Source organism: Lycium barbarum, chromosome 7 (genome assembly GCF_019175385.1).
Source record: "Lycium barbarum isolate Lr01 chromosome 7, ASM1917538v2, whole genome shotgun sequence".
Classification (NCBI taxonomy): Eukaryota; Viridiplantae; Streptophyta; class Magnoliopsida; order Solanales; family Solanaceae; genus Lycium; species Lycium barbarum.
In genome coordinates this window covers 134,661,181-134,687,030 of record NC_083343.1, presented here as the reverse complement: position 1 = coordinate 134,687,030, position 25,850 = coordinate 134,661,181, and the positions used below count along the sequence as shown (strand labels likewise).

Below are 25,850 nucleotides of genomic sequence, written 5' to 3'. Positions count from 1 at the left end.
TGAAATAGCTTGGGCCGAGTTTGACTTTGGACCTAGTTTGAGGCTGGACGGATCTGGTTATGTGGAGTATAGTGAGGACATATTGGGCTTCACTGAAAATGGACTTAATAAAAATGTACTTATATATATGTATATTTATCAAACGGGAATATACTCCATATTTTTCCATAAAGTATATAAAACCCGTAAGTACTAAGCACATTTCGTTAGGACTAAAATAGTAGCGACTCTATTCAGGAGCAATTCCAAATGTGTCCTAGTTCGGACGAAATGGGTTGAACACTTACACGGATTTTTTCAACCAAACCCCATTATTTATAAGGGAATTTTTTGCCGGATTTTTTCTAAAGGGGAGATGATAAACATAAGAATGCTATATTTTGCAGAAAATTTTGACACATAAACAAATAAATAAACATTACAGTGAATCTCGTAGGTCAATTGTACTCTACGGATCCTTAATACCAGGGTACTTCAAACCTTCTCTGGGGGATCACCATAACCCTTACCTCGAACTCTGGTCCAAAAAGACTTTTTCTCGGTCGGAAAAACTCTTTAAACTCAGTTTTCCTAATTTTCCTTTTCTGAATAAATTAGGTAGCGACTCTTAAAAATATAAAATCCAATTAGAGCACCAACAATCTCGTAGTAACTTTTATGGCTTAACCCGCATAAAAGCGAACCGCAACATTAACTAAAATCAATTTTAATAAATAGAACAATTTTCACAAAGCTCCATTGTAACGAACCTTCCGGTCATTATGGGAATTTAGGACTCCATTGAGAATTCTGAGGCTGCGGGTGGATTCATAGGGCGTCTTTTTGTATGTATGCATGTTTTGTGTTATGTTCTTGAAGCCTTGGATGAAATAAGGGGTGATAGGGGGAAAACTGGACAGAAAATCGAGCTCACTGCCCAAAATGCACCGCTGTGGCGGTGAAAGTACCGCTGCAGCGCGCGGTGGGCTGATCGCTTTTCTCTTGGGGCCGCTGTGGCGGGCCATTGCCTGCTACGGTGATGCCGCTATAGCGGGGTGGTGACCGCTATAGCGGTGAGCGGATTTATCTTGGGTCCGCTATAGCGGTGGCTTGGCCTCTATAACGGGACCGCTGAAGCGGCGTAGTGACCGCTGCAGTGACGTAGGGACTGCCGCAACTGTCGACGGGAAGGCAGAATCGGGTTTTTAATGCCTTAGTTTTATATTTTCATTCATAACACACCAACACACTTTCCCACAAACACCTAGAGAGGATTTTCAAGATAGGGCAAGTTAACCTTGAGAGGTAAGTAGTCTCTTTGCTTTCCATTCTACCATTCCATTCCCTCCGTTATTGTAATTATCTTCATGGGTCTTTAATGGTGAAAGTGAAGTAGGAACCCTAGAATATCAATAAACCTTCTAAACTTGATGGGTTGGGATTATTAACGCATATTTATCATTTAAATGGATTTATTAGTTGTTATTTGTCATAAATTGAACATTTAGAATAGTAAACTAAGTGATTGAGACATAGGGTTCTATAAAAATGGTGTCTTTGCCATAGAAAATTGTTTGTAATGGGAATGTTTGATAGAATGTGGTATAAATTGATGGTTTATGAATATTAGGGGATTTAATAGGTTGTTTATCACCTAGAAAATCATCCACGCTTACAATGGGGAGAGGGAAGGGTATTTCTTGCCTTGGTATTTGCAAATTGAGCAATGTGACTCATTGAGCCTTCTATTTTTAGACCGCGAACGTATTGAGGCTTTGAGGAAAGGAAAGGTTGTAGCAGAGTGATAGGCATTGTTCCAGCTCTACTTTGAGGTAGGTTACGGTTTACTTGAGTTAGACTTTGGTTAGTTGATTGAATGCTTGTGATTTCCTTAGGACAAAGCATGTTTAGTTTTCATGCACAACACTATGTGGCTAAACTCTTATGTGAATGCGATTTGAGTGTTTGTGTAGGCTTCGTGCCATTATTCCTGTGTGATTGAATCTGCAGTGGATGTGTTGTGATGAGAAGCTAATCTAATCTTCTCAATGGTATTGTGACATGAAATGATGAGTTGAGTATTAATACTGAAAGGTAAGAAACACTTTTATGTAAGATGTATGAAAAGGCACACATGTGACCTAGATTATGGGCTCATGGTCCGAGGATAGTTCCGAAAACGACAGGTACATTAATTTGTCCCGCGTTCGAGGTTTCGGAGCGGAGGTTTGCACTCGGGTCTGAGGAGTATTTTGAAACGAGTGGTACATGGACACCATGGGTCCCTTGCAGGTCATGACTATTGAGCTAAGACATCAACTAACATGTATGTACAGTGCGTATGGTTATTGTGGTAAATTTGCTTCCGTTGCTGACTTACGTGATTGTGATGCTTAACATCTTGGTGATTGATTGTGATTGTTCTTGGTTGAATTGCTGTGATTTACTGACGTTCCTGACTGTTGACTAGCGTGTATTATTCTATTGATTTTACGAAATATATATGATACTAATCTTAGTCGGCCTATGATATCTACCGGTATATAGTGTTTGTACAGATACTACCTTGCTGCATTCTTTGAGTGCAGATTTTGATACGGAGACCGTTGCTCATCCTCACATCTAGCGTGGAGGATAATTGTTGACAGATTTAAGGTGAGCTTTTTCCCATTCCAGGCCGCCCGAAGATCTTCTTGCTATGATGTCCTTTAGTACTCTGGACATTATGGATTACTAAATTGTTAAACTTTAGATTCTTAGACATGTTTTTAGCTTAGAGTCCAATACGATGACTTTCGGATTTTGGGGAATTTGTAATAGTTAGACTTCAGCACTTGTTTTAGTATTTTATGGCATGACTTACTTAGTCTATTTTGATGCGTGAATGAGTACAATCGTTTGACATGTTTAATATAAAATCAGACTTGAATGAATAGAGATCTTGTGTGTTGGTTCACCCACTAGGATTTAGTTGGGTGCCAGTCATGGTGGGTTAGGTCGTGACATCCATGTTTTCCACATAGTGAAATATTACCTAAAGAAATAGCTCGAAATCGACATCTTCGTCCAATTTTGGCTACAAATCTCTCAGAAACGATTCTCTTTCTTGCTCGATAAGATTCTCCTGACGTGTTTTATTCTCGGCATTTTTTCTCTTTGTCGCATTGAACTATAAAAAAAAATCCTTAGAAGTCCGAACCGTTTTTTATCAGTCGATCAATACATTAAAGCAAACCACTACAGTCTTTTAAGCGATAAAATTGCAAATAATTATTTTGATATATTTGAATTCTTAGATTTGACCGTCAACTAATGAAGTTCTTTCTCCAGCGACGCATCGTTTGATTTGGGAAACTGAAGAATAAATTCATACCAAAATAATAGCAAATCTAACAAATTATGTGTATGTTTATGAGAAATCAAAATCTCAAAATCGAAACTACTGAAATTAGAGGGAGAGGTGGCGGGGAACTTACTTTTCAAGCCCTAATTCGGTTGAGGATTGATCGGCTGATTCTTCGGAGCTAAACCGTTGAAGTGTTACGGTAGTTTTGCGATAAAAGAGGGAAAGGTTCGGCCAAAAAGGGGGAAAGGTGGGACGTTTTGCCGCCTTAATTTTTGGCTAAAAGAATGAGAAATAATTAAATAATTTTATGCAACTAAGCAAATAAGCTGTTGACAAAAGTAAGAGTTTTACCAACAATGTAGTTATTTTTGGCAACAACGAAAGTATATTGTTGCCAATTCAATTTTATTTTAAATTAATTATTTTGGCCATAATATTTTGGCAACAAGATTCACATATATCCCAACAAGAAAAAACTTGTGGCTAAAAGTTTTATGTTATAACAACAATTAAATGAAGTTGTTGCCATTTCTTGGTATTTGCCAACAATATCACTGTTGTTGGGAAAACATTGTTGCTAATTATACACTTTCTTGTAGTGATCGTATTCACAAATTTGAATTTTTTAAATGTTACTTTATAACTTGACACGTTATTAGTTGTATTTATGTGATTTATATCAGTGTTTTAAAAGGTAGTTCTGGGGCTCGCCCCGGGGCGGGGCACTAGCAAAATGCCCCAGGGCTCACGTGCGGGGCTTAATTCCTGCGAGGCTTACGCCCTAAGCGCCCGACTGTACGCCCTAAACACGCCTAACGCCCAACGCTCGGGGCTCGCCTAACAGTTCTTACATAATTATATGTTAAATTCTTTAATTAAAACCGTTGACCCTCATAATTCTTTAACAAATGATTGATACTTAATAATTTTTCATTTACCGAAATAAGAAGATTGGGTATAACTCAAATAACACGTCGTAGTATTACATATTTACTATATGAGAACATCGTGAGGGTGAATATCACTTAATATTTCTTTTAAGAATACATAACCGAATTGTGAATTTTCACTTGTCATTGGTCTTTTGTCCTATGTATCAAATTATCATATTTTATTATTTCTCTATTTGAAAGTAATTTTATTTTTATTCATGAAGGAGTTACGTTTCAATTATAATACTGATAAAGTTGTTTATACGTAGATACAATGAATAGAATGATAGTAATATTGTTTTAACAAATTGTGATTTTTCATTGTTTGAAAGTTAAGATGTTAGAGTTGATTTGCATTTCATAATAGCTTTTATTTCATTGTATTGTTTATACTTGTAAGGTTATATATATATATATATATATATATATATATATATATATATATATATATATATATATATATATATATATATATATATATATATACTTTTCTTTTATTTTTTATGTAATTTTACCTATTTAAAAATATTTATTATAATTATATTATTTTATGAAATACAAAAAATTAAATACCCATGAGGCTTACGCCCCGTGCCTCAGGGCTTATCCCTCACCGAGGCATATGTAAAACGCCCCGCCTTACGCCCCTACCTTTTTAAACACTGATTTGTATATATAAATAAAACTACTTGTAATTGCTTAACTCGTGAATAAGAATTCCCTGGGCCATCTATTGATTAAATAAATAAAACTGCACACATCTTAATCAAGAATGAACCACCAAACATTTTAATGTTTCTCTTTTCTTTTGCTTGCAAAGTAACATTTTATTTTGGCGATGTGCAAAGAAACTCCATCTTTAATGTTTTTTTTTTTTTACTTTTTAGTTGGCTTGAGATTTAAAACTATAATAAACACGACAATACGTCAACAACAAAAAAAGAGGAATAAAGTGTTGAGCAGTTCAAGCAATCTGAATATAAAGCTTTAAATAAGTTTTTGAGAAATCGGACTTACAGGTGAGTTAATAAATGCATGCAGGTTCAAATAGCTTCATGCATGTCATAATTAATTAAAACGATATTGGATAATTAACTAAAAAAAATAAAGAGGTAAAGGGAAAGAATGAAAGAAGCAATCGAATATCCAATTTTAAAAGAAAAGAACATTAATTTCATTCGTCAAACTAAATTGTGGAGAAGGGAGAGAAACAGTACAAAACCTTTTTTTTTTTTTTTAATCTTCTTGTCTTATTATATTTTGAAAGGAAGACAAGTGCATCAATTTAAGAATTCAAGCTCATTTCTTTCCATCCCTCCTCTCTGATGCTAATTAATTATCATATTACACTCTATGGTGTGTATGGAGCTGGCATGGGCATACTCTTGACAATACCACAAAGAGGTTGATTGTCTGGAAGGTTATACTCATCCCTTAAGGAGCGTGAAGGGGAGAGGATGCTAAAGTATAATTGTTGTCCTAAGTAGAACCTCTCCCACATCTCTGATCGCAAGTTCCACATTCCTGCATTGTCCAAGGTTGTCATCACAGCTGCCCACGAGTTTGGATAGACTTGGATGCTATGTCTGCTCACTGCGTCCACTAAGTTGTAGTTCTTCCTCTTCTCAGGACTCCACTTCCCGGGCTCGATGGCCACAGCAAAAAAGGAATACCCATCCAAGTGATAAGTCTGGATAGTCTTCTCTTGGTTCTCAAAGATAATCTCCACGAAGTTACGGAAGGTAGCATTCTTTACATTCGGGACAATGGTCACTTTGCTCAAGTCACTTGGGGGCTCATCAGCCATCAGATCATACTTGAATGTCTTTTCAGGGACTCCAAAGAATTCAACTAACTTGAATGGTGTGTCAGCATCCATATGGGAGATACCGTTCAAGCTGAATCGAAGCTTGCCGCCTACTTGGCTCCTGGAGTTGACGATCTTGATGGTGCGAGTGATGTTGATTTTTCCGTAGTGGTAGGATCCCTGCGGGTTGGGACGGGCAGCGCTAGCTGTGAGGTTCCATCTGAATGAGCGGAATTGGTTCATGGACCATGCAATACCTTCAGTGTTATTCGGTGGAGGTGCTGGTAGCTCGGATGATGCCGCACCCTTACCATTTGCATAACGAAGGATAGCTACGGAGGAGATGGCCTGCTTCAAAAACCTGCTGGAAACAACCATGTAATAGTCCTTAGGCTCCTGATCAGCAGTGACCAAGACCGAAAGACACTGACCAACGTGGATGTCAAGAGAGTCATAGATATTCTGCACGGTATGGGATCCCTCCATCTCTACCAGTTTCATGGCATGGCCTTGGATCCTGACATTAATTGAGGTTCTCATGCCAACATTGCACATCCTGTACCTGTAGGTCTTGCCAGGCTCCATGGTGAATAGTGGCTCTGTTGCTTTGTCACCAACCTTGTTGGACTTTCCATTAATGTGAATTCCATCGGGCCTCCCAACGGTGCGTCCTCCATCTAAGATCTTCTTTAAGGTTTTATGTCCCTTATTATACCAATCGCCCAAAAAGACATTGTACTCATCGGCGGGTTTGTCAAAGGGAACGGGAATAAGGTTACGACTATGGACATCGAGGGCACCAAAGCCACCGGCTGCACGGTGCAAGCCTGTGGTAGGGAAGTAGAAGAAGCTACCAATTTGGTCCTTCACTTGGAAATGGTATGTAAAGTTTGTGCCAGGCATGATGGGGCACATGGTTCCTGGGGTACCATCCTGCCACGAGTTCTTCCTCTGTTGGATACCATTCCAAGTAAGGAGCAAAGGCTCATCCAGGTTATTATAGACATTGACAACAATGTTATTATTTGATGTGCAATTGATCCTGGGCCCTGGAAGCTGTCCGTTGATAAGGATTCCTTGTTGGGGGACACCCAACGGAGCAATTGTTCCATAGGTGACATTCCACTCGAAGAAGAGGTAAGGGTCCTCAGCTTTCACCACTATAGCTCCAATGGAGAGGCAAAGTAGCAAAGCCACAATTTTCACACTGGCTCTCTCCATGCCTCCTCTCTCTCTCTCTCTTCACAATTCCAAATCTCACTTTTTTTTTTTGGAATTTTCTTAGATATTTTTTTGGGAATTTTATTATATATATTTTTTTTTTACTAAGAAGAAGAGGGGAATGTCTTCTTCTCCTTCCTGCTAGAGCTTGCATTCTTACCCATCTCCCTGAGACCTTTTATAGCAAAAATTTCTTCTCTTGGAACCATTCATTAACTCCCGTAATGATATCTGTGGCTCACTTTTTATGCTTGCCCCCATTATTGCGTTTCCTCTAATTGTGTTTTGCTTCTCCTTTTGTTTCTCACTTTTCTGCCTCCCTTTTCCTCGCATTCTAATTCTCGTTTTCGGACCTTGACTTATTCTTTATAGAATTTGAGAAATGTTCTAAGGACACTATATAGTTTCAATTTCTCCTTATCAATTAACGTAATAAATTAAAGTATCTTGTTTTTTCTTTCATCGAAAATCCTGCAAAAATGTGACATATAAATAGACTTGTTCAAGATAAAAGCATGTTTTTTCATTAATGTCTTTTGTAGTTATTTTTATTATTATTTTTTCTTTTATGGGGAACTTAGTAAAATTTTCATATTAACTTAACTATTTATTACTATCACGAAACAAAATGCTAACCTCTAAATTTGCAGCTAAATAATTATATATTCTCAGACAAAGAATGCACTGCACGTTATGATTATTTTTTTCTACTACCATTTAAGACTATAACATAGTTCAACAAACTAAGTACTATAATAAAAATAAAGAGTATGATAACTGGTCTAAAAATCACACATTGGATGATGACTAAAATATGTTCTTCTTTTAAAACATTTAATATGGTTATCAAGTTCGTGAATTATTAGGTGGTAAAGAACTATTTTCTATTCACCTAACGGTCTTAGTGGTACTACAGTCCTGAAGAATATAATTAAGTGCATAAAGTACATTGTAATTGTCACGATCCAATCCCATGGGTCATGACTAGTGTCCGAGCTAGACACTCGTATACGAACCTGATAGATATAGTCAAACTGAAACTAAGGACGGAATGAAACTTATAAAAGCAACTATAGATTCACAATGCCACATATCATCATAGACCTGTCTCCTGAGGAGTCACAGCTGATCAAAGCATAACACAATACGTAAGCCGAAAAGGCTGCCACTATATACGGGAATGTCTAAAACAAACTATGTCGACACAGCTGACCAAAACCTACTCACAACCCACATATGTCTACAGACCTCTAAGAGTATAAAAGTGAAATATGACGGGACAGGGCCCCGCCGTTGTAACACCTCGTAACTTCGGACTAAAGTTTGACTATAAGATGATAATATAATGGAACCAAGATGAGGATTATAGGAAGTGTTTTGAAAACCAATTAAGTCATAAGAAATGTCTTTGGGCAAAGAAAAGTTGGAAGCCACTCTACGGGGCGTGTTTTCAAACGAGTTTTTGGAAGGTCTTACTTCCAACGACCATAACCCCTCTATTAATTTTGAATTTGGGAAAAATTCCTTGTTGAAAGTTGTAGCCCCTTGAAATATCTTTCCAACGGTATATTACGGGCCTCAATCGGACATCTGTGCAAAAAGTTATGCCCATTATACGACAGACTGTCCGAGCAGAAGAATTTTGACGGACCATTTGACGGTCCGTAGAATATTTGACGGTCCGTATAACATTTATACGGTCCGTCAAATGGTCACAGAGGGTCACATTTTGCTGGGCAGTTTTACGCTTCATTTTTACGGTCCGTATAAATTTTGACGGTCCGTAAAACAGTTATACGGTCCGTAAAATGGTCATAGAAGACCATGTTTTGCTGGGCAGTTTTACGGTTCATTTTGACGGTCCGTAAAACAATTATACGGTCCGTCAAATTGACTCAGGCCAGCGTAAAATGGTCACAGAAACTCAATTTTTGCTGGGTAGTTTTACGGACCATTTTGACGGTCCGTAAAAATGGGCGTAGAATTGCCCGATGGGTCAGATTTTAAGATATTAATAAGAGACCCAAAATCATTTTTTTTTCATTCCCATTTCTCTTACACAACTCAAGGGTTCTCTAGAGCCATCCAAACACTTCATATGCAAGAATCCAAGTGAAACTAAAGATCCACTTCATTAATTCACAAAACTAAGTGTGAGAAACACATCAAATCCATTCAAGTCAAGAAATTCCATAGAAGGTGGAACTAGGGTTTTGTTCAAGTGAAGCTTTTCAACTCAAGGATTATTCCTACAATAACTAAGGTAAGTTTTATGATGTTTCATGATGATTAAAGTGTTGATAAGTTCTTGGGAGAATAGTAAATGGGTTTGATAAAGAAAATTATATGAACTATGCTAGGGTTTTTGGATTGTTGACTTGGGATTGTTGTATTCATATGGGTGATGAAGAATGATGTTAATTACATCTAATTAAGATTGTACAATCACCTAGAAGTCATAGAATGGGGATTGGGTGAAGAAAACACCATTAATGAAGGTTGTAGAGCTTCATGCCCACTAAGTGTTTGATAAAATGCTTAGATGACCAAAGCATGAATATTATTGCTAATATAGAATCCCTTTAACTTGTATTGATATAGATCAAAGTTGAGAGGGTTGACGAACATTGTATTACGCTCAAAGGCTGGAATTAAGGTATGTGAGGCTAACTATCTACGTTAGGGAATATTCATGATTCTCCCTATGCCTCATTCTTCATGCTTGTCAGAAATTTGACTCAGAACATAGTTTAGCCTAGTTTCATGATATGATATAGAACTGTTATCTTCTAGGGTTGCAGTTACAGAATTCGTTCATGGTTGTCACTTTGAACATCATGAACTCAGCACTTAATCTTTATAGACTTATGCATTATTATCACATGAGTCTCAGTCAGTGTATAACCAGTTATTTGCAAGAGTCCCATAATCAGAAGCAGTTATCATGCTATCAGCTATAGCCAGAATCAATTTTGTAAATTGTTAATGTTGAACACCTGTATCTGTACTTTTGGGCCCTAGGCCACAGTTTATGCATACGTATTGCTTGGGCCAGAGGCCACAGTTTTTGTGCACATTATTTGGGCCCTAGGCCACAGTTATATTTACAGTTTTACAGGTGATTCTTCATCCAGAATAGGGAGTACTTCAGCTTCTTGCTTTCCTGTTTAGTTCAGTTTCAGTTTTCAGTTTCAGTTCCAGTATTTTTATTGCTTCAGTTGCTTTATATACCAGTACAATTCAAATGTACTGATGTCCCTTTTTATTGCTTGGGGGCCTGCATCTCGCGATGCAGGTAACGATACACAGGTTGACGACCCAGCTAATTAGGAGTGCAAGTATCAGCTACTGGTGAGCCCCACATTCCTTCGGGGCGTTGTCAGCTACCCAGTTATTTCAGTTTATAGACAGCTCTATCATTCAGTACTCTTAGAGGCTTCATAGACACAGTTCAGACAGTCAGATATTTATTATGATAGCCTTGTTGGCAGTTGTTAAATCGTTTTGGTTTAGCCATGTAGGCTACTGTCACATATATTTCAGATTGTCTAAGTATTTCCGCATTATGATATTTCAGTGAGACTTTTAGTTAATCAGCATGTGTTAGTTTTATTTTATAAATTAGTCATGTTTTGGTATCACATGTTGATTCAGCCAGCCAGATGGTTCGCTCGGTCACATGCAGTCAGGCACCGGGTGCCGTGTTACGTCCAGGCCCAGGTTCGGGGCGTGACAGCCGTACCCCTAGATATGTATAAGTATACATCAAAAGATCTGTACCAAAATAATCTAGGCTCCGGAACAATGGAACTCTCCAAACAACTGAGCAGAAGTCCTAGGCTGGAGGATCGCCAAACTGAGTGTTTGTACCTGCGGGCATGAAACGCAGCCCCCCAAAGAAAGGGGGTCCGTACGGGATATGTACTGAGTATATAAAGCATGAAATACAATTAAGACAATCATAACTGAATAAAATATTACAGGAGGCACGTATGATAATCAAAGATACCCATGCACTTGTGCCTTATGAGATGAGAATCATGCATGTCAATATCACATATCATACCCGGCCCATCATGGGACTCGGTACCATAATCATATCATATATATATATATATATATATATATATATATACGTATCCGTCCCTCTAGTGAGGGACTCGGTGAACAATGCAGTGAAACTGTGCATGAAAACATACTCGGCCCGGGACTCGATGAAAGATGTATTAACGGCATGCACGAGCAGAGTAGTGAGCAGCAATATGCAAACTAAATCATCATCTGAGACTCAATAGAATAAGTAGAATGAACTAATACTTGAGTATCAAAGACACCAATCATGTCAAGTACCCCTCGAATGTCACTATGGATTATATCAAATAGAACTTCAAGAATCATAAACACGTATCAAGACATAATGAAATAGGTTCTGGAAATCAAGAACATTAGTCATCCTAGTGTCTCTAAGAATAAGAGTTTCTTTGGAGTTTATACATTCATCGTCTGTTTGTATCACATAGATCATGCTAAAAAGAAAGAAGGGATAGCTTTACATACCTTACGTCGTCCAAGGAACTCAACTTAATCACGAACTTTTCACAATTAGTATGCCAAACCTATAACCATAGGAATACGTACACAACTTTAGAGGGCTTTAGTATATCATGTACGTCAATGATAATTCAGTTCGAAAATGAAATGGACAGCATTTCCCCTAATATTCAACAACCACTACTCAATCAACAAGACCAACAACAACGACAACAACCCAATAATCTCTATTAATCCTTTTTCAACCCAAATCATCAACATCTAAGATTACACACCAAACAGACCAACATACGCTTCGTATACGATACCTTATACACTTCTTTCTTTCAAATTTAGGAGTCATATCAACAACAACATGACAACAACACATATACATACTTATAACCACACTTTTAATCCTTCAACTCAACAAGAACAACCCAACAGCCTCATGAACATCTAATCCTATTCATGTCTCAACAATCTCATAAAAACAACTACAACTTTAATTATCAAGACTCCTTCATTTTTAACACATAATCCATAACAATAATAACAACAACAACAATCAAACCCAATCTAATTAGAACAATTCAAATTCTGCCCACTTACAACGCCAACAATAATCATGCAATTTTCTTACTTCCAATTCCACTTAATAAGAGTTAATCTCTCAATTACAACATCATCTATTTCAATTACACCATAAGAAGAAGAAATCTTACCTCAAATAAGTTAGGACAGATCCTACAATCACTTGCACGAATTGCACCACTTCTTCTTCCTCGATTTAAATCCTAACTTGCTGCCTCCTTGGAACGTTTAGAACACTTTTATGGAGTTATAATTCTCTTCCTTTTTCATTTTTGGAGTTGGCCGTGAACTGCCATGGCTGTGAGCTGCCATGGCTGGTTGGTGGTGTATTTCTTTCAAATGAAGTGTGAAGATGATTATGTATAAAAGCCTTAGTCATCACAACATATATATTGGCAGCCAGCCTTGTTGACATGTGGCCAGCCCACTTGGCATGTGTCCCATTAGCATGTCATCATCTTGCTCCAATCAAATTCAGCCACGTTTTAGTGGTGCCCACTTAGTGGTCTAATTAAGTTAATTAATCATTAATTCTCACTTAAAAATCTGGTCATGGTTAATTAATCCCTAATCTTCATTAATGTTTCTACACTAATTGTAATTAATGTGCAAGTCGTGCATGTTATATCCCGTAATTTTGCACATTCGGAAAATTCGAAATAATTTTGACTAGTAAGAAATAAGGCCATATTTTGATTTTATTTAATATGTAGGTTGTCCATGGAAATTATTGATGCGAAAATATTGAGGAAGGCTAAGGGCAAAATTGGGAATTTTGGGAATTAGTTTCGGGAATTACAAATACTAAGCAAAGTAAATGGGCTAGGAAAAAAATGAAATAAATTGAGGCCCAATATTGGGGTGGTGGCCGGCCATGGGTATGGCCCAAGGCCCATGTGGAGGTTAAAAATTAGCAAATATAAGTGAGGACCCATCATCTTTTATCATTCAACATTCAAGAACCTTCAAGAAAGAGAGAGAGAAATTGAGAGCAACAAAAAAAAATGGGAGGGGGGGGGGGGGGGGGGGTTCGGCCATAGTGGAGAAAGAAAGAAATATTTTTGCCCATCAACTTTGATCCAAAAATCATAAATTTCTAGTATTCCTACTAAGCTCAAGACCCTCTTCAACGGGATATAAATTTCGAGGCAAGAAAGTACTTTTTTTATCAAGTGGAGAAATTGGAAAAGGTAAGAATTCTACCCTTTTCTTATGGAAAATTTATATTGTTATAGTGAGTAGAATCTAATCAAAAATATGGAGATGTTGTGTGTGGTGTGTGAGCCGTGTGTGTGTGTGTGTGTTGTGGCCGTGTGGTATTTTTTTTGTGAAGGAAGATGGATTGAATTGTTTAGTATGATAATTATGTTGTAATGGCCTTTTAATGCAAATGGAAGAATCCTAGTTTTAGTTGGCATGAAGAATTTGTGGTTAAGTTGTTGTCGGAAAGTATGTGATGATATTCTAGATTATGTAATTACGGGAATGAAATTGTTAAGGTACAATCGTGGTTGTTGTTGATGAATTTGGGAGACAAAAATGTGTTATGAACATTTATGTCGAAGAATGGAGGTTTTGGATGAATTATGATTTTGGTGGAATTTTTGTATGTTTTGCAAATAATTTGTAGAATGATATGGAATGCCTCCAAATTGTGTTTGAACAATCTTGAATTAGTTAATGAATATGAAAATGTTGGTATTAGTTTGAAAGTGTGAAGTTGGAAATGGAAATTGTTGCCTTATGTAGAAAGGAAGAAGAAATTATGTTATAATGTATTTTGTGATGATTGTTGATGATTGTTGGTATTGTGGTGTTGTTGTTGTTGATATTTTTGGCTGAGCAAATTCTCAGGATGTTGAATTTATAGGGGAGGTGCTGCCGAAATTTCGGTAGGCAAATATGAATTTAAGTTGAATTCTTGGAAGTTATAGCTCACAATTGGTAAATGTGACCAAATTGTAGATCTTGGCGAATTTGGGACTTGACTTTGGAGACGTATAGGAGGCGGAAAAGGTATGTAAAGTTATCCCTCATCTTCTTTTGGCATGTCTTAGTTATACTAAGTTGAGATTTGAACCTCGGAAGTAATTCTATTCTTAGAAACCCGAGTCAGAATTTGGGTACTATTCATTCAATATAATTGAACTACAATTCTCATGTTTAGTTGGAAAAGGATCAAACATTCGTAAATTTCATAAGTGTAACCGAATCCCCTTGAAACTTCCTTGGATGACTCCATAGAGTCTAATGTTCGTAATTTACATCCGCCACCACGACTTGACCCGAGGTGGGCCCGCTAGTCCCGAGATTTTCTTCGTTTGCCTTACTTGAGCTATTTTGGTATGATATAAAAAGAGGACTTTTGTCTATGAATTTAAGGCTCCGTTTGATTTGCTCCATAAGTTATTTGAAAACTCCCAAATGTGAACGACACTAAATTTTCAGAAAATGGCTTATGAAGTATTTTTCGAAAGTTTTGTAAATTTAAAGGCTCATATTTTTGTATACTAATTCTGACAGACTCGATACTTATTTTGAACCTTCTGACCTCACTATATATATATATATATATATATATATATATGTGTGTGTGCACTTATCTGTCGAGTGTTGGAATCAAATTGTGTATATGCATATGGTTTCCGCACTACTCTGCTCGTGCCTATTACTATGATATCGTTCGCCGGTTCCCGGGCCGGTTTTGTAATCGTGCGCACTATGATAAATTCGGCAGTATGCTGTGTTACGGTTCCCGAGACCTCGCCATAGGGCCGGGTACCGTTTATGGAGTTATGCTGTGATATGGCTTATGATATGTTTGATGATGTAATGCGTATGATGATACGATATGTTCGGGGTGGTACGGAGATTTGAAACCTTCTGGAGTATATTGTGTGTGGCACCAGCGTCGGAGTGGTGACCACGTTCCTGAGCCTTATGCATGATTTTCATTTGCATGATATATATATATATACATATGCTTTCAGCACAGACTTTGATATACTGATTCGGTATTTTCTCTCTGTACCTTCACTTCAGTTGTGGTTTGGATTTCTGTACTCTATGCTTTACATACTCAGTACATCTTTCGTACTGACCCCCTTTCTTCGGGGGGCTGCATTTCATGCCCGCAGGTACAGAGGTTCGTGATCCGCCAGTGTAGGCCACATATTCTGCTATCACAGAGTGCTCCTTTTGATTCGGAGCCCATATGTTGGTACATATCTTCATGATGTATATGTCTCTGTATATTTGACTATTTGGGGTACGGCGGGGCCCTGTCCCGTCATATGATTTCGTTATGATTTGTAGAGGCCTGTAGTCATATATGTGGGTCATGGGTCATGTGTGGGTTTGTTTGTGTATGATCTGCGTCTTAGCGCGGTTCAGGTTGCTATTATGGCCAAAACGGCCCATTTGTCTGTATACGTGTATGTATCTGGCGATGTATATTCCGCCAACCTATCAGATTTGGATACGGCCAGAATGGCCTGTATATTGGTATATGTGCATATATTCGGCGATGTATATTCCGCCGCCCCTTTTTGGTTCTGATATGATATTTTGTACACGCAATCGCGTAAGATAATATTTGTTTTTAGCTCTGTTTAAAATGATGAATATGAAGTCTGAGTCCAGCTATAATATGACGATTCGGTATGTATGTCTGTTTGGGTGTCCAAGTAGGGCACCAGTCGCGGCCCACGGGGTTGGGTCGTGACAGTGCACTATTAAAATCGGGATTGAAAAGTCTTTGTCTCAAAATAATCTTGTCCTTGAACTTATGTTGATTAGCTTACGAATAATCCAACGTGCAAAAATACGGGATATAACAGTAATCTTTTGTAAGATTGTCGAAAATATTTAATTTTTGTTGTTAATTTATCGCTTAAATTGGTTGGTCATTTTAAACTATAAGAATATTCTTAGAGGGATTAACCCATTATATAGGTGTATAATACCCATTATTTAAGGGGAATGAGACTACTCAAACTATCATATAGTAAATGAAAGTATTCCAAGTGTCGAACCCCAGGGAGCAAAATGTAATCAGGGGTTGTTACCTTCTTAACCTAAATCAAATAAATGAAGAGTTGATTGTTAATTAAGACTAATTTAATTGATTGGATAGTAATCAATAATATAAAGATAATCGAGGTCATTAATCTTCATAACTATGGATAATTAATATGTGTTGTCGTGAATACCCTCAGGTTATAATCTCAACACCTACTTAACTGAATCACCTTTTCGGCTTGTTGTAATATTCTTTCGTAACCCAGTTTGTTGTTAAGATGTATTTTAATTAGCCTAATCTTGTTGTAGACAACTATATTACTGCTCGGCCTCAACTAAGTTGCCTGTCAATTACTTCTCTACTAGTGCACGTGCCCGCGCGGCTTGAATTGACAGAATAAATTTTCATCTCTGATATCCGAAAAGCCATCAAATAGGTCAAATTTCTTAACAATTTTTATATGATTTTTCTATTGTACGTGTAATATTCTAACATATATTTTCTTCCATGAAGTAGTTTAGTTTGAATTGATAACTTTCCTCTTGTTTTATTTATGCAATATTGGATTGAGATAAACTTAAAAGGAGTTACTTTGTTTGTCTTTGAGGCAAAACTATCATTGTTGTTACTTTGTTTTTCAATCAAGATATTTGCGGTCGTCGTTGTTTAAAACTAAAAATAAGTTAAAAGACAAAAAACAAAAATAAAGAAGCACGGAAAAGGGGAAAATTGAATCCATGAAATAAAACTGCATGCGTTTCTTCTGTAATTTACATCTTAACTTTTTTGTTTACTTCATATCTCTTACTAAAATCTCCCTTTTTCTCTCCAATTCCCAGTTGTATAAGTAGAAAAATAACGATAAAGGTATACAAATTAGGTATATGTAGGAAAACAAGAATAATAGCTCTTAAGTTCAACACAAGAACAATTATATTGATTTAATTCATAATTAGGTTCATCAATCCATAAATTATAGAATCTATCCTATAACCATAGCACAACATAATAACACAGAAATATATAACGGAACAACATGATTAAAGAGAATAGAAAGAATTACTCCAACCCAAAAATACCAAACTTCTTCCACGGTCTACTCCAAAGAAAAGTGAATGTAATTATCTACTCAAACTGGTAAATAAATTGTAGAACGAATTACTTACGTGAAAGAAAATAAAAATGACAAAGTTATGTAACTACTCTATTATATTTTGTCATACGTACCTCTACTTGTTTCCCTCTCCTTTCCCATTGGAAAATGTGATATAATCAACGTTTATGTGTAAGGGTTAAAACTTGGGCTTTAGATTAACTTGGGTCAAAATTGCTGCAACATACAGGACTGTGCATGCAATCATAGTGTGCGATTTAGACGCACGCAAGGTTCTTGAGTCTTCTAGATTTGGATGTAACAACTCAACTCCCCCACCCTTTTTTTTATTTTTTATTATTATATTTACGTCTTATTACATGACTTGAGGCTTCACATATGTATATTATTTTTTGGACTTGTTGGCATGCTCTGGGTGGGACCCGAGGAGCTCAATGATGTTTCAATACCATCGGAACCATGTTTGAAATTGTGGATTTTCTGGTATTGATAGTTTTTTCATGAACGCGGTGCTGATGGCTGCAACACGCAACCCTTCCCTAAGTCCAAAAATGTTAATTTTCTTCGTTCTTCTCATTTCCAAGTCTCTCCAACATCTACAATTAGTTATATGACGTCTCATATGCCTGTTGACACGTCTTGAAGGTGTCCTTAACTCCAAATGGACTTCTATAATTGCATTCATACAATATTTTAAAATTATAGTCATAATTAATCCAAGATACATTAAGAAACTTACGGAGTCTTTTGAACAAGGGTTCTAAAATATCGGCGAAATGAACTTGAACTGTAGCTGTTGGAAGAAAAACCTCAATCGTGGCCACAAATCATCAACTATGACCTGCTTTCAAACAAACACATTTAAAAAACATGAACAACATTTGGATTTCAACCGCGGTTATGGTTACTGAATCGTTGCCATGCCTTAGACAGATAACGTTTCAAAGAATGTCTGAAGTGTTGAGATAGTACACAAGCAAGCACCCGACGAGAGTGTCGTCACAGTTTATCAATCGCTGTCATGCATTGACGCGAAATTTGGACAACCGAACTGTCACGCCCCAAAACCCACCCTAGACGTGACCGGCATCCGACGTCATGAACAACATCGGAAGGACCTAAACAACACAATAATAATACTTGAACCCGCCAGGTTCAACATTCGCCTCCAACATGTTTATAAATTAATTGTAACACTTCATGAATTAAATCAGCGGAAGTCTTTAATATCATAAAAGTTAATCAAAATGTGACAAACGCCCAAGAGTTAACAAAACTCAACAACTACCCACAAGAATGTATACTAGGAAGCTTCTAGGATAAAGAAGTAATAGCTTGACTCATCGGGACGCAGCCCAAAACTAATAATAAATGAACAAAATAAAAGGGTGTCCCACGAATGAACGTGTGGGCTCACCAAATCAGCAGCAACAACAAGTCCTTTCTGAGCGCTTGAAGTACCAAGAACCTGCTCTCCTCCGTTACCTAACATACCATAAAAAACAACAATGGTATGCCTGAGTACTTCGTACTCAGTGAGTGCCTCGGGGACAATAAATAATATAAAAATAAAATATAATAATACATAAAGAAATCAGTTCCGAAAAGATAGTATAAAAACTGTCATTTCACTTTATGATTCTTAATATCACCTATTGCACAATTTATAAAGCCATTTCAAAATTTCCAGTTTCAATTATGCTTAGTTCCATAATAAAGATGGATATCACAACCGCCCATATAAGCCCAACTCAATATCAACAACACTACGTATTACACCGGAATATGAATTCACGGTGGCTACTCTTCCTCCCGAATAGCAAGGCACACTGCGCAATACACCGGAATATGGATTCACGGTGACTACTCTTCCTCCCGAATAGCAAGGCAATTAATGCACCCCAGGTAGCAAACCCGGAAGTGGCCACTCTTCCTCCCGAATGGCAAGGCAATTAATGCACCCCAGGTAGCAAACCCGGAAGTGGCCACTCTTCCTCCCGAATGGCAAGGCAATTAATACACTAGGATCCATAGTGGCTACTCATCCTCCCGAATAGCAAGGCAAACACAACAACAAAGTCCATGGCATAGAAGCCGATTCACAATTCGTCTCAAAGTAGTCACACCATCAATAAACTTAAAGTTCATTATGCATGCCGAAAGGATAAGTCATTCCAAGCAATATTTTTGAAACGTACAACTTCTTTACAAAGATTGTCATGTCCCAATTCACTAATAAGAAGGTCATTGACAACAATTAACTAGCATTATTAAATATCCCTCATAGAGGAAAACATTATTAATATCTTATACATATATAGGATTTATTACAAACTAGGTTTAATGTGGGTTTGTCCCCTCACACACATTAACCACCATTTAGACATGAATTAGAGTTCAAGGAACATGGAAAGATTGTTTTTCCTTTCATTCATTAAAGGATCTTAAATAAAATTTATTCTTCCAAATTCAAGAACAACAACTTATCAACAACAACCACAACAATATCACAATTATTTCATATCAATATCCAACTAATACTATCCATTTAATCATACCAAAACAGTCCCCAAGTCATTTGGTATCCAAAAATTATAACCGAACTTTCAATGCCATTTTCTCTATTCTAACCCGTCAAATCTATTAATGGTAAGGATAAAAACATCATTAAAACTTAGACATACCTTATATTAGCATCCACCACGAAAACAACCTCCCCCAAGTTCAATTTTTAGCTTAGAACGACGGCAACAACTTGTTCTACACTTTATCCTTCACGAGCCTCGGGATTCGGGGCCTCGAACTTGATTGATTCACCACTTTCTCTCTCTCTCTAAAAATCTGAAGGTTTGGTGGGGGAAATGTGACTGCTAGGGCTGAACATTTCCCTTAAATACCAAGGGAAATGGGCCTGACCCGGTTTTGAATTGGGTTGGGCCAACAACTTGACCTTCCTGTCTTAAAACACCCATATCTCCTCATCCCGATGTCACATGGCGGCCCACGACCTATGGTTGGAAAGGTATTTCAATTATCTACAACTTTCGTTCTTTGAGTTTTCCCAAATTCCCAATAAATAATGGGGTTATGGCCTCCCGGAGTCAGATCAGCCGAAAACGTACTGTTTTCACCTGTGTTACGCCCTAAGGGACGGTCCGTAACACGTGTTACGGCCCGTAACTTGGAGCGTAACACTGGCCAAATTTCCAGTGAGGTTCTGGAAATTTTTGGGACATTACGGCCCCAAGTTACGGCCCGTAACGCGTGTTACGGCCCGTAACGTGGGCGTAACGCAGACCAAATTTCCAATGCGGACAGACTTTAGTAAAACAGGCATAACTCTTTGCACAGATGTCCGTTTGACCCCCATAATATACCGTTGGAAAGCTATTTCAAAGCCCTGCAACTTTCATTGAGGAAGTTTTTCCAAATTCTCAACAAATTTTCACGAAAATCGACCAGAAGACAGACCTACCAAAACTTAGGCGAATTTAAGAGCCCTCAAGAACTTCACTAGTTGGTTTGACTTCAAAACGACCATCCTCCACCCGAATTCATCAAGAATGGATTCATATAGATAAAATATAATTTTAACACTTGATTTTTACATATTCACACCTAGTTCAAATTTACGGGGTGTTACATTATCCCCCCTTAAGATCATTCGTCCTCGAATGAGGATAGTATTTTAGGAATGTAATTAACCAACACGAATTTTATTAACACAATCGCCTTGCGCACTAATAACTCAAAACTTAACTCATACCTGAAATAGGGAACAAGTGAGGATATCTCTCCTTCATGTCCTCTTCCGCCTCCCAAGTAGCTTCCTCAGTATTATGATTTCGCCACAACACTTTAACTGATGCAACGTCCTTTGTTCTCAACCTTCTAACTTGGCGATCCAAAATCTGAACTGGCTCTTCTTCATAAGACAAGGATTCATCAATCTCAACCTCTTCATAGTTCAACACATGAGAAGGGTCAGGTTTATATAACCTCAACATCGAAATGTGAAACACCGGATGAACCATGGACATCTCAGCCGGTAACTTCAACTCATAAGCTACCTTCCCAACTCTCCTAATAATCTCATAAGGACCAATGTAGCGAGGACTAAGCTTGCCCTTCCTACCAAATCGCATTACCCCCTTCATAGGTGACACCTTCAAGAAGACCTTGTCACCAACAGCAAATTCCAATTCCCTACGCCTTGTGTCCGTATAAGACTTTTGTCGACTCTGAGCGGTCTTTAGTCGTTGAACAATAAGATTTACCTTTTCGATCGCCTCATGAATTGAATCAGGACCCAACAACTCTACTTCTGTTGGTTCAAACCAACCAATTGGGGACCGACAACGCCTCCCATAAAGAGCCTCATAAGGAGCCATCTGAATACTAGCTTGATAGCTATTATTGTAAGCGAATTCCACCAAAGGTAGGTGTTCATCCCAACTTCCTCCAAAATCGATTGCACAAGCACGCAACATATCCTCCAAAGTTTGAATAGTCCTCTCTGCTTGCCCGTCAGTTTGAGGATGAAAGGCAGTGCTCAGTTTACTTTGGCCACTAATCAATTGTGTACATGTAATCTTATTTACTTTATAAAGCTCTAATGGAATTAAACCATTTAATACACAATCCTAGGTCTTTAATGGAATTGAAAATAACTTAGTTTTATTTCTCGCATCCTAAGTGTTTGAGTAATCACTACTAGTCTTAATAATCATTCACCTATTACTAGGAGAATAAATTTAGTTCGATAATCTCAGCTACATTACTTTAGTCTTGACGTTTTAATTTTTTGTGAATTTGATCCCAACTGATTAAATAAATCATAATATTTGCATATGTGAGCTATATACCAATTAATTGCCCCCCTAAAAGAAGAATATTTTTTTCAATTGCCTTCAGTCTAACTACGGCGTAAAGGTGCTTCCATTTTTCTCCTCAACGGATTTTTACCCTAAATAAAATAAAGAAAAGCGAAGTAATTGCACATAAATAGTTTAAGTAATACTAATAGTTATTAATCATGCATATAGTAGAAAAATACTTTGGAGAAATTCTTAACTAGCAAAGCATGTCTTTTTATCCTCAAGCAAGTTAGAGAATAATCTCACACTCCTGTCCGGAAAATAATTTCCCTCCCACTCTCGAAACACATCAAGTGATATCACGCGCACGCAGAAGGAAAACAGGATTGGTACGTGATATTACCCTCGCAGCATAAGCGAGCCAGGAAATAATCTTATAAGACAAAAAACCCAGCTGTTATTTTATTATTTACAACCACTGACGTTTCAGAATTTTATATCCACACTCCCTTGAACCTTTACTCTTCTCTCCAAGAAGACTTGTTAGGGTTTTGATTTTTCTTCAACAATTTTGACCCACATGACAAGATAGATTGGTAATTTTTGGGCACAAGGAAGAAATCGTAGCTGTACTCTTTACTATGGTCTGCCAAACCCTAGTTTTTGGAAGATGAATTCTGTGTGGGAATGTATCAGTGTTAGTTTTGGAGGCTTCTGTTGAGGTATGTAAAACGTTCAACTTTGCTTCTTCATCATTTTAGCTGAATGCATGAACGGAATTATTGGATGCAGTTGACAGAGAAAGGAGGAAAATGGAAGGAAATGAGCATGAATTGATGTTGGCATGTGTGATTTCGGGGACCCTTTTCTCTGTGCTGGGTTCTGCTTCTTTTGCTATACTTTGGGCTGTTAATTGGCGCCCATGGCGGATTTATAGGTAATTTGCTTCATTTGTGATATGTCTTTCTTATTCCTTTTTTTTTTTTCATATACTATATAGTAAGCATCCAACTGCGCATCCTGGCACTCGCAGAAGTTTATCTTTCTGCTTATTTTAAATGTGGCTCAAATGTGAGTAATGAAGGTCATCTATGCGGTTCTTAGTGCTGTAGAAAACTGTATTTCTATTTTTTTTTTTTTGGCGCTTTGTAGCTAAAACTGCAGCACCAGGAGAGAACCGGCGAGGAGGAATAATAATGCCACCTAGAACCTAGAAGAGGAGAGAAAATAATTAGAACACATATACAATATTTTTTTGTGAATGTGCAAAAGTGGGTATCAAAGAGCACGTACCTGCTAAGCGAAGATGAATGCCTAACATTTAGAACCCCAAAATATTTTTAATAGTTCCTGGTTTTTAGATGTAGACAATATTTATTCTATAACTCTGGTTCCCTAACTAGCTTACAAACATCTTGATTAATTCACCGGGCAGTCTATCTAGCCCATAATACAGGTTGTTAAGGTAATCCTGCACACTTATGCTGGAGGTCTGCAAGTTGTTACTCCCATGCCTCGGCTTTCAGGAAATCCCCTCGTGGACAATATTATAGTGATTTGAGATGAATAATAGGACTTGCATCTGCTGCTTTTGAACCTTGGCATTTGTTTTACATGCTGCCCTACAATCTTTTTAATGTAATAGACGCTTACAGTGTCTCCCCTGTTTTTGCGTTCCTAAGTCTATCTCTGGTCAGTCTCAAGTCCAAATATGTATCCATTTGTGGCGCTGGAGAAGTTGAAGTTCAAGCTACATCAACTTTACTTTTATGCTCCACATTAGCACTTTGCAATCAATAGGCTTCCCATGCTGTCGCCTAAATATTTTGAGAAATTCTAAACCACAAGTTCGCAGTTATGTCACGTGACACTTGTTGGGTTTGCAACCTCATAGGCTTAATATGAGTTACGTACTCTGTGAGTAATTTAAGTTACCTTATTATTGGTCATTGTGAGAAACTTTATTGTAAGGTAGCATTCATTCTGTCTTTTCCAAAGTGTCCAATCCCTTGTTAGAGAAATAACTCTAAAAGGTGTTTCACATATCTAGATATTCCCGTTCAGTTCAGAGGAAAATCCTTTTAATTCTGGTCTTTTATTTTAATTGGTTAACAAAATTAGCCTGAGGTCTTACCCTTCTAAAGGAATATATGTATCCATTGCTGTATGTATAGTTCTAGAGGACCTCTGTGGCCATAAACTTTTTTGATTTAGTATCTCGGGCATCATTCTATACTCTGTTTTACATGGGATGTGACCTATGACACTTTCTAATAACAGTACTACATATTAAAGGCTTCAAAACAAAGATATGCTGGTTTAACGGCAGTGATTGGTGTTTTCTTTGATTGCCTTTGGTACCTCATCCATGAGACTGTCTATTCACCCAATTTTGCTGTCCAACTATATTTGTTTTTTTATTTGTTTGATTTGACAGATCTGTCTAGCTACTTCTATACCATACATTATAGTTCATGTATCTGTTCAGATATATGAATTGCCTTTTATGGATGAAAAATGTGCTCCTTTGTTGCTAATATCTCTATTTTTTGCTCTTACAGTTGGATCTTTGCTCGAAAATGGCCGGGATTCTTACAAGGGCCCCAGCTGGGAATTATATGTAGTTTCTTGTCGCTGTCTGCATGGATAATTGTGATCTCTCCGGTTGTGGTGCTTGTTACATGGGGATGCTGGTTAATGTTGATATTGGGGCGAGATATAGTTGGTCTAGCTGTAATAATGGCTGGAAGTTCTCTGCTTTTGGCATTCTACTCAATAATGCTTTGGTGGAGAACTCAGTGGCAAAGTTCAAGTATGTATTACTTCTTTACTGCTGGGAGAAAAAACCTATTTTTCTATGAGGAAGAAAAAGAATGCACTCAATCATGTTGGTTACACACACACACATATACATTTACATAATATTTCATCTACCATCATATGTCTAAGATTAAGAAATTTTTCTGTCGGAACTGGCATGGGCGAAGACACTTATTTTATGTTTTTTAACTATTCAATTACCATCATCCCGGTTGAGAAAATAGAAATTAGTTAACTTCGGGGATTCACAACTGATTTTGATCTGTAAGTCAAATTTCTTTGTCGGTGATCTTGTACACTTGGATATAATCAAATTGAGCAGATTTATGATTTCAGGATTCATCAACACATTACTCAGACTTATTGAGGTTTGGTTGCTACATATTTTGGGATCTGAAATGATTGAAATTTGTTTATTACCGTCTTAGTGGGAAGAGAATTCTTGATAAGTTGACATTAGACGGGAAGAGCATCCTTGTAGATTCTCTACTTCTTAATATGCTTCTTGTGTATTTGAATTTCTCGCCATAATAATATTACATATCCAAATTACACCAAAAAGAAATTAAAAGGAGACAATGACTTTTAGTAGGGAACTCTCTTGTCCTTTGAAAATTCGACTGTTGCTCTCGTTCCAATAGAGGGGTGCATAATTTGGTATATACTGAA

At 37.3% G+C, this 25,850-nt stretch overlaps 2 protein-coding genes and 1 long non-coding RNA gene across 4 annotated transcripts in view; 2 read left to right on the top strand and 1 right to left on the bottom strand.

Annotated features, from left to right (window-relative positions):
• Positions 1-5,407: 5,407 nt before the first annotated feature.
• Positions 5,408-7,435, bottom strand: LOC132604642 (L-ascorbate oxidase homolog). Its single transcript, XM_060318243.1, has one exon. The coding sequence runs from the start codon at positions 7,283-7,285 to the stop codon at positions 5,609-5,611; it is 1,677 nt and encodes a 558-aa protein (XP_060174226.1). The 5' UTR covers positions 7,286-7,435; the 3' UTR covers positions 5,408-5,608.
• A 6,011-nt stretch (positions 7,436-13,446) lies between these two features.
• Positions 13,447-16,045, top strand: LOC132602720 (uncharacterized). Its single transcript, XR_009567871.1, has 3 exons — positions 13,447-13,599; positions 14,375-14,425; positions 15,547-16,045. It is a non-coding gene; the product is annotated as an uncharacterized LOC132602720 (long non-coding RNA).
• A 6,799-nt stretch (positions 16,046-22,844) lies between these two features.
• The window catches only part of LOC132604641 (calpain-type cysteine protease DEK1), a 29,147-nt gene continuing 26,141 nt past the window's right edge, over positions 22,845-25,850 (top strand). For both annotated transcript variants that reach the window (XM_060318242.1, XM_060318241.1), the window contains exons 1-3: positions 22,845-23,083; positions 23,154-23,298; positions 24,923-25,173. In XM_060318242.1, the coding sequence (XP_060174225.1) occupies positions 23,174-23,298; positions 24,923-25,173 (376 nt within the window). In that variant the 5' untranslated portion in view covers positions 22,845-23,083; positions 23,154-23,173. The remainder of the gene's footprint in view (positions 23,084-23,153; positions 23,299-24,922; positions 25,174-25,850) is intronic.